This window comes from Monopterus albus, unplaced genomic scaffold, assembly GCF_001952655.1.
Source record: "Monopterus albus unplaced genomic scaffold, M_albus_1.0 scaffold123.1, whole genome shotgun sequence".
Lineage (NCBI taxonomy): Eukaryota > Metazoa > Chordata > Actinopteri > Synbranchiformes > Synbranchidae > Monopterus > Monopterus albus.
In genome coordinates, this window is record NW_018128003.1 from 849,599 (window position 1) to 858,021 (window position 8,423).

The window sequence follows — 8,423 nt, forward strand, 5'->3', positions numbered from 1 at the left end:
TGATATTCACTGAACATTGCTAGGAATGCTGCTCTCCCTGTTCTTTTCTGTCCTCTTCAGTTTGTTTGTCTTCATTTCATCAGCTTCCTCCTTTCCTTTCCTTTCCTCTTATCATCCCACCTCTTTCTTTTTTTGATGGCTCCAAACAACACACTAAAATTAATATATTTAAGTGCAAACCAAACTACCCTTTGAAAAAGTTGCCTTATTTGTCTGTGTGATTGAGTGTTGCTGGTAACCTCCGGGTCCATTTTTTGAAACACTCTATTTAATAACTGTAAGCAACAACGTGATGCCCAGAGATCCAACTTTTATAAAATGATTAAAGCAACTGAATTAAAGGAGTTTAATGAGATTCACCCACCTGCTCCATCAGTCGGTGGAGGAGTCACTCTGCTTGTCCTGAGTGTGTCTTCAGAGAACTATCAGGGAGTTATTAATCCACTGTACCTGCTCTGTTTGTCCTCAGATATTGATGAGTGTGCAACCCAGATGCATTACTGCCAGTCGAACACGGTGTGTGTCAACCTGCCTGGCAGTCACCGCTGTGACTGTCTGCCAGGCTTCATCAGAGTGGACGAATACTCCTGCACTGGTACGTCTGCATGCAATCGAACACAATGAGTCATCGGTTCTTATTACATAATGGCACACACATAACTGAAATACATATTTTAAGGGAACTGAAAGAGAAAACTGTGTGAGCATCACTGGGCTTATCATGTCAAACGACTTTAAGAAATTAGAACGTCCAGGGGCTCCATGGAAAGGAGGAATTTGAAAGCAAAGCTGCTGCAGTCAGATTGCCAGCTATCGGGCTGCTTTTTGTTTAAAAAAAAAATGCTGAACTGAGAATATGGCTATCCAAAGTGATGTGTAATGGCACTGTTGTCTGTTGGGCACTTTCCCAGTGGCTACTGAGCTGGAAAAATTCTCTCCCTTTACTTTTGCTTTTCCCTTTCATTATTGTTTTCCAAGTTTTTTGCTTCACTAACAGTGATCCTCTAGGATGTTAATTTTGTTTGCTTGCTGTTTGCCTGAAATACATACACAATATTGGATTGTTTTTCATTAAATGTGGTACAGAGACTCATTGAGAGTGCAGAAAATGAATCCCAATTATCATAATCCTTTGACTTGGCACAGAGAGGTGCTGAAACTGAGTTTTATCACAATTAAAACAGTGCTGTCACAGCAATGGCATGTTCAGCTTTACATCCATCAAGGCAGTTAGTTGTAAAGAAAGTTATGACACCAAGTCAGAGTCAAGATGTTTCATCTTTCATGTATTATCAAATTCATACTCTTCATGGGACAATGTAAGAAACTGACTAAAACTACCACAGTGTTGTACAACTCCACAGAAAGACAGGAATATTATCATCAAAAGTATAAAAATGAAAACTACCATGCTACTGGATCATTATCACTGATGTAATAATGTATGTTCATTTATATTATTACTACCCTTTATACTGTTGGGCATTTGAATCCATAAAATGCATCAAATTATTATAAGCTGTTTTTGAATGTAATCTATGAGTCCCTGATGCATATCCTATCTATAGCTGAAGTACAACGCTGCAGTAACTAAGTACATTTACTACAGTAAACGTAGTACTCTGTGATGCTGTGGCTTTTGTTATCTGAAATTAGAGCATGCAGAGAAATGAATGCAAACTGATTGGTGAATATCCTGGCATCTACCTTTTAAAAGAACCAGTGATTGCAGCAGTTTTTTAATGGCTCAGCTTCCATAAATATTCAGATTTAAACTATTCTGCTTCCTCTACATCACTGACCTTCTCAAAGCTGAATGTCAGAGCAAAGAATGGAAACATTTTCACCAACATATTTACCTGCCTTTAACAACACAATGTAAATGTTATGCCTAAGGTTATCTCTGTGGATCTTAAGCTATTTCTCAATATACAGTCCAGTAGCAGTGGCACCTGTTCTGGCATAGCTGGTCTATAATGTTTTACAGTGTTTAGAGCAGCATGTTTTCTCGAGAGTAAATAGGATGTGCTTGGCTGCTGCTCAGTGTTTCACCAGAGAAGTGTTCTTTAATTAGCTCAGAGCTGGCAACGACACAGGGATAGGGATCCATGGACAATCAATCTATTTTGCAGCTTGTAAACTGTCCTGACTGCTGACTGGGAGCCCAAGGAGCACTCTCTACATCTGCTGGGAGAGATAAATCTTTTTTCCCTCTTTCCATTTCTCCTTCAGCTTCTTCTTGAGGGTTCCAGATCCCTTGCATGAATGTAAAACAGAATTAACATTCACGGCACAGGGAGTTGACTACTCGTATTTCACAGCTTTAACACGATTGCCCATTAGCTGTTGTAATTGGCGCATTGTGCTCAAATCTACATTGTTATTCTTCATTGTGTTTGTAGATCTGAAAAGGTTTATTTTTTGTAATAAAATTGTTGTCCCTGCATCAAATAGGACACAGGACAAACCAGTTTGTATTTAAACAAAGAAAATTTGCAGGATCTTGGAGCATTCTATTAAGTGAATAAAAAGTTGATTTAGGAACTTGTGTTTGGAATTCATCTTGAGTGAGATTAACTTCAGTGTGTGGAGCTGTTGAGTTTGAATTATTAATCACACTGAAGGGTATGCACTGATGTCCCTTTGTTCTCCCCATATCGGTGAGTGGCCGGAGAACCTGCAGTGGGTGCTGTGAATTGGTAGGTCTGCATTAACAGAAAGGAACCAGATGTGTATGTTGAAGCTATTAAAATCCATACTAATTGTCAGTGATCCCATCTAGTATACCTTACATTTACTGGTCAGAGATGCTGAAATGTGGCCAGATAGAGAATTTCCTAACAGATATACGATAGCTTCAGAAATCTTGCAGATACCTTTACTTTTTGCACAGTTTGTGTTGTTTGTTTAATTTAAAATTAATAAAATTGTCATGTTTGCTCCATCAGTATGAGAAGGCATTCACTGTGGTTGCCTGATCTGACTTTAACTAGCTCCCTTTTAGAAATGGTCTGCCTGTATTTCTAAAAAAACAGACGGCTTTTGATCGTGTACACCCTTGTGATGTATTTGAACACAATGATTTATAAGTTGTTGTTTTTTTTCGTACAATGTTGGACTGCCAGAGTAATTTGAGCTCTGGGAAACACCATCTTTTTATGGTTTCAGTTGTATCATATGCTGGAGATTGTAGGTGGATTGCTTGATTGACAGGATGGTCTTTTTGAAAATGATCATGTTTACTGAAAGGGGTATTATGTGTTTATTTTCATGTAAGCTTTTCTTGTACTAATAATCTGCAGCGCTGGGGTACTTGTCAGGAATAATATGTTACATACTGTAAGTTACAACATTACTTTCTAATGGCTAACTTTTTTGTTACTTTTACATTACTCTCTCAAAGCATCCCCAAGTCAGACTTGGTCTAATATATATTATTATGCTCCATTTACCAAATATCAGACATTTGACATGTTTTTCATAACTGGTTGACAACGTAGTCAACTCCAGTGTTATCACAGCCTACACAAAAATTAATGTGTCTTACTCACAAGCCCTTAAACTAAACCATCTGCATTTATAAACAAAAGTACCTGCTGCTTTTGAAGCCTCTTTTTACAACTTAGGCTAGCTAGCTAACAAGTCACCTACCCATGTTTTGACTTGGTCAGAATGTGGCTAATGAGCTTTCTGAAAGCCAGGGAGCCTCTGTTGATATTGGCCGCACATCCTCCACTACATACTTGGCTACAAGACACCTTGGCTCCTTCAAAGACACTGTTTTTACCAATGACAGTGGTTGCAGCTTTTCCTGCTTTGAAACTTCGTGTTGCAAGGAGACTATAGCATCTGAGAGTTTGTTCCTGTCTTTTCTCTGCAGGCTAGTTTGTGTGCTGTCGTGTCTCTGTGGACATCAGGCAGTTTGTGCTACTGTAGCTTCAACTGAACAACAAACAAATTTACGCTCAGTATTACAATGTGAGCAGCTCCTCCTTCAGATGAATAAAATGTTACCTATAGCGCTTTTACACAGGGCATCATGTATCACCTTTTCCTCTCTCTCTCTCTCTCTCTCTCTGTCTTTCCCTCTCCTGTGCCTGATGGAGTAGCCTGTCCTTTGTGAAGACAGTGCCCTGTAAACAATGGGATGCTGCAGTAATTGTGGTTCCACTTGGTTTCATCTCTAGGAAAGCAGGCACCTTTGGGGAAACAGGAGATGGACAGAGAGAAGAAGGTTCTACACCCCACCTTCCCAGAATGCCACTGAGCTGTTGTCACATCCATATTTATGCAACCTAAATCAGTTCATGGTTCAGAGTTTGTCCAGGATGACTTTCTGCTACTATTACTATTACTAACTATTACTGTCACCATTTAAATTAAATTTAATGAGAAACAGAAAATGGATGAGATTGTCAAACCTGTGTTCAGGCTAACAAGCCCAGCTTTTTGTTTAAATGTAATCATTTCAGAGGCAGTCACACTGCCTAAAAAGCAAGGTCTTTCCTTGTGTACCTCTGATCACCATCAGTCTCAGTCTGCATTATTTGATGATACATCAGTTTTATTCTTTGTTCAAAATAAACACTTCAATTCTGATGCTGCAACACATTCCAAAAAAGTTTGGACGGTTGCATTTCAGGGCCAGTAATGAGGTAAAACAATGAAATGATGATTCCATGTGAAACGGGTGACGTCAACAGGTGACTGCATCATGATTTGGCACAAAAGTGGCATCCAGGAAAGGCTGTACCTTTTACGAGCAAAGATGGGCCGAGGACCGCCAGTTTGCCAACATATGCATGAGAAAATTACTGAAATGTTTAAAAACAATGTTCCTCAAAGAAAGATAAGAAGGGATTAGGATATGTCACTCTCTACGCTGCAGAACATAATTTTAAAAATTCTGAAATATAGGGTTATTTCAGTGCATAAAGGGCACAAGCCTAAACTGGATGACCGTGCTCTCTGATCCCTCAGACAGCATTGCATCAAGAATTGTCACTATTCTATAAACAATATAACCACATGGGCTCAGGATTACTTTGGCACACCTGTTTCAGGTACTACAATATGTGGTTACATCCATACATGCTGCTTATAACCGTATTGCACTTAAAAAAAAAAGCCCTATGGCAACAGTGTCCAGCAGCACAGTTGACTGCTCTGGGCTCGGAGGCATCTGTGATGGACATCACACAGTGGAAATGTGTATTGTAATCAGGCAAATCAGTGTTTCAGGTCTTTTTTGGAAGGAATGGACACCTTGTGCTCCGGACCAAAGACAAAGAGGAACATCTAGAGTGTTACCAGCATCAAGTTCAAAAACCAAGGTCTGTCATGGTCTGGGGTTGTGTCAGTGGCCTGCACCTCTGTGATGGCGCCATTAATGCTGAAAAACTGAAATTTTGGAGCAACATATGCTGCCTTCAAGATGTCAACTTTTCCAGGGACATTTATGCACATTTCAGCAAGACAATGCAAAACCTCATTCTGCACATTACCAAGGCCTGGTTGTGGAGGAAAAGGGTGTGAGTGCTGGACTGGCCTGTCTGCAGTAGAGAATGTGTGGCACATTTTGAAACACAAATTGCATCATCAATGACCCAGGACTGTTGAACACCTGAAGACTTGTTGCAGGAAGAATGGGACAAAATTGTACCTGATACATTTCATCACTTGGCGTCCTTAGTCCCTAAACATCTTAAGTGTTGTGAAAAGGAACGGCAGCATCACACTGTGGGAAATGCTGTTTTATTTTGTGTTTATTTCGAACAAAGAATAAAGTTGATGAGGTATCCCATCAAATAATGTGCTGCTGTATTGTTAATACGGGACTCAGATGATTTACAAATCACTGTATTCAGTTTTAATTTTGATTTTACATACCATATCAACTTCTTCTGATTTGGGGTTGTTGTACTTAAAAATTAGTTAGTTAAATCTTTCAGTATATCCACTGGTGTAGTGCTGCCGAACACACCAGAACGCTGCTCTGCCACTTTGTCCTCCAAGAAAGGAAAAAGAATATTTGCATAATCCTGTTGAAATTCATAATTTCGCTCTGGGGACCCTTAACGGGAACAGCCGAAAGAAGAAGAAGACGTTTTTTGTGAGCACTTGAAGATTCAATCATCTGTAAAGCTTAAGTTTGATATTAAAAATTAAGGTGATTGTTTCACAATGTCAACACATGCATTGAGTAAGATGCAAGAAAATATTCCACCTTATAAGTGGCCAGGGCCAGTAATGAGGTAAAACAATGAAATGATGATTCCATGTGAAATGGGTGACGTCAACAGGGGACTGCATCATGATTTGGTACAAAAGTGGCATCCAGGAAAGGCTGTACCTTTTACGAGCAAAGATGGGCCGAGGACCGCCAGTTTGCCAACATATGCATGAGAAAATTACTGAAATGTTTAAAAACAATGTTCCTCAAAGAAAGATAAGAAGGGATTAGGATATGTCACTCTCTACGCTGCAGAACATAATTTTAAAAATTCTGAAATATAGGGTTATTTCAGTGCATAAAGGGCACAAGCCTAAACTGGATGACCGTGCTCTCTGATCCCTCAGACAGCATTGCATCAAGAATTGTCACTATTCTATAAACAATATAACCACATGGGCTCAGGATTACTTTGGCACACCTGTTTCAGGTACTACAATATGTGGTTACATCCATACATGCTGCTTATAACCGTATTGCACTTAAAAAAAAAAGCCCTATGGCAACAGTGTCCAGCAGCACAGTTGACTGCTCTGGGCTCGGAGGCATCTGTGATGGACATCACACAGTGGAAATGTGTATTGTAATCAGGCAAATCAGTGTTTCACGTCTTTTTTGGAAGGAATGGACACCTTGTGCTCCGGACCAAAGACAAAGAGGAACATCTAGAGTGTTACCAGCATCAAGTTCAAAAACCAAGGTCTGTCATGGTCTGGGGTTGTGTCAGTGGCCTGCACCTCTGTGATGGCGCCATTAATGCTGAAAAACTGAAATTTTGGAGCAACATATGCTGCCTTCAAGATGTCAACTTTTCCAGCGACATTTATGCACATTTCAGCAAGACAATGCAAAACCTCATTCTGCACATTACCAAGGCCTGGTTGTGGAGGAAAAGGGTGTGAGTGCTGGACTGGCCTGTCTGCAGTAGAGAATGTGTGGCACATTTTGAAACAAAAATTGCATCATCAATGACCCAGGACTGTTGAACACCTGAAGACTTGTTGCAGGAAGAATGGGACAAAATTGTACCTGATACATTTCATCACTTGGCGTCCTTAGTCCCTAAACATCTTAAGTGTTGTGAAAAGGAACGGCAGCATCACACTGTGGGAAATGCTGTTTTATTTTGTGTTTATTTCGAACAAAGAATAAAGTTGATGAGGTATCCCATCAAATAATGTGCTGCTGTATTGTTAATACGGGACTCAGATGATTTACAAATCACTGTATTCAGTTTTAATTTTGATTTTACATACCATATCAACTTCTTCTGATTTGGGGTTGTTGTACTTAAAAATTAGTTAGTTAAATCTTTCAGTATATCCACTGGTGTAGTGCTGCTGAACACACCAGAACGCTGCTCTGCCACTTTGTCCTCCAAGAAAGGAAAAAGAATATTTGCATAATCCTGTTGAAATTCATAATTTCGCTCTGGGGACCCTTAACGGGAACAGCCGAAAGAAGAAGAAGACATTTTTTGTGAGCACTTGAAGATTCAATCATCTGTAAAGCTTAAGTTTGATATTAAAAATTAAGGTGATTGTTTCACAATGTCAACACATGCATTGAGTAAGATGCAAGAAAATATTCCACCTTATAAGTGGCTGGGAGCTGCTGTTAGCCTGGCAGCTGCACAATGACTAGGCCTATCTATAGCTGTGTTGCTAACTAATGTTAACGCAAATGGAAAAGCAGTGGGGGTGCAGTGTGTGTTATGGGTCCTACTATTAAATCGTAATGTTAGTGTTTTATCATTAATTGACATGAATAAGGTTTCTAAGATTGCCTATGGCTACAGTGTAACATATACTTATCTTTATTATACCCTCTGTCCAATGGTTATTAAACAACACTGTTATTCTGCTACACCAGAAAATAAAGTCAGTGTAACCGGCGGGTTGGCCACGCCTACACCGCCTGGTTAGTAATTTGGCAGAATAATCATGGATATAAATAACCCCTGGGGAGATGCTGTTGCGATAAGCAACTTCTGTGCTGGTCGCTGCCGTAACCGGTCTGAAGTGAATCTCCCTCCATCGAATTTCATCCTTGGCTTCTCCCTCCAGATGATCAAAAATAAAAAATGCTTGATCTAAGGGCCCCAAGCATCTAGCTCTCATACCAGCTTGAATTTCCTTTACCCATTCATTTATGCCAATACCATGACTTCCTCTAAACACAGGACATTTTC

At 39.7% G+C, this 8,423-nt stretch overlaps 1 protein-coding gene across 2 annotated transcripts in view; it reads left to right on the plus strand.

Annotated features, from left to right (window-relative positions):
* LOC109967010 (protein kinase C-binding protein NELL1) overlaps positions 1-8,423 on the plus strand; it is a 273,478-nt gene that overhangs the window by 191,322 nt on the left and 73,733 nt on the right. For both annotated transcript variants that reach the window (XM_020612322.1, XM_020612323.1), the window contains exon 15: positions 470-595. In XM_020612322.1, the coding sequence (XP_020467978.1) occupies positions 470-595 (126 nt within the window). The remainder of the gene's footprint in view (positions 1-469; positions 596-8,423) is intronic.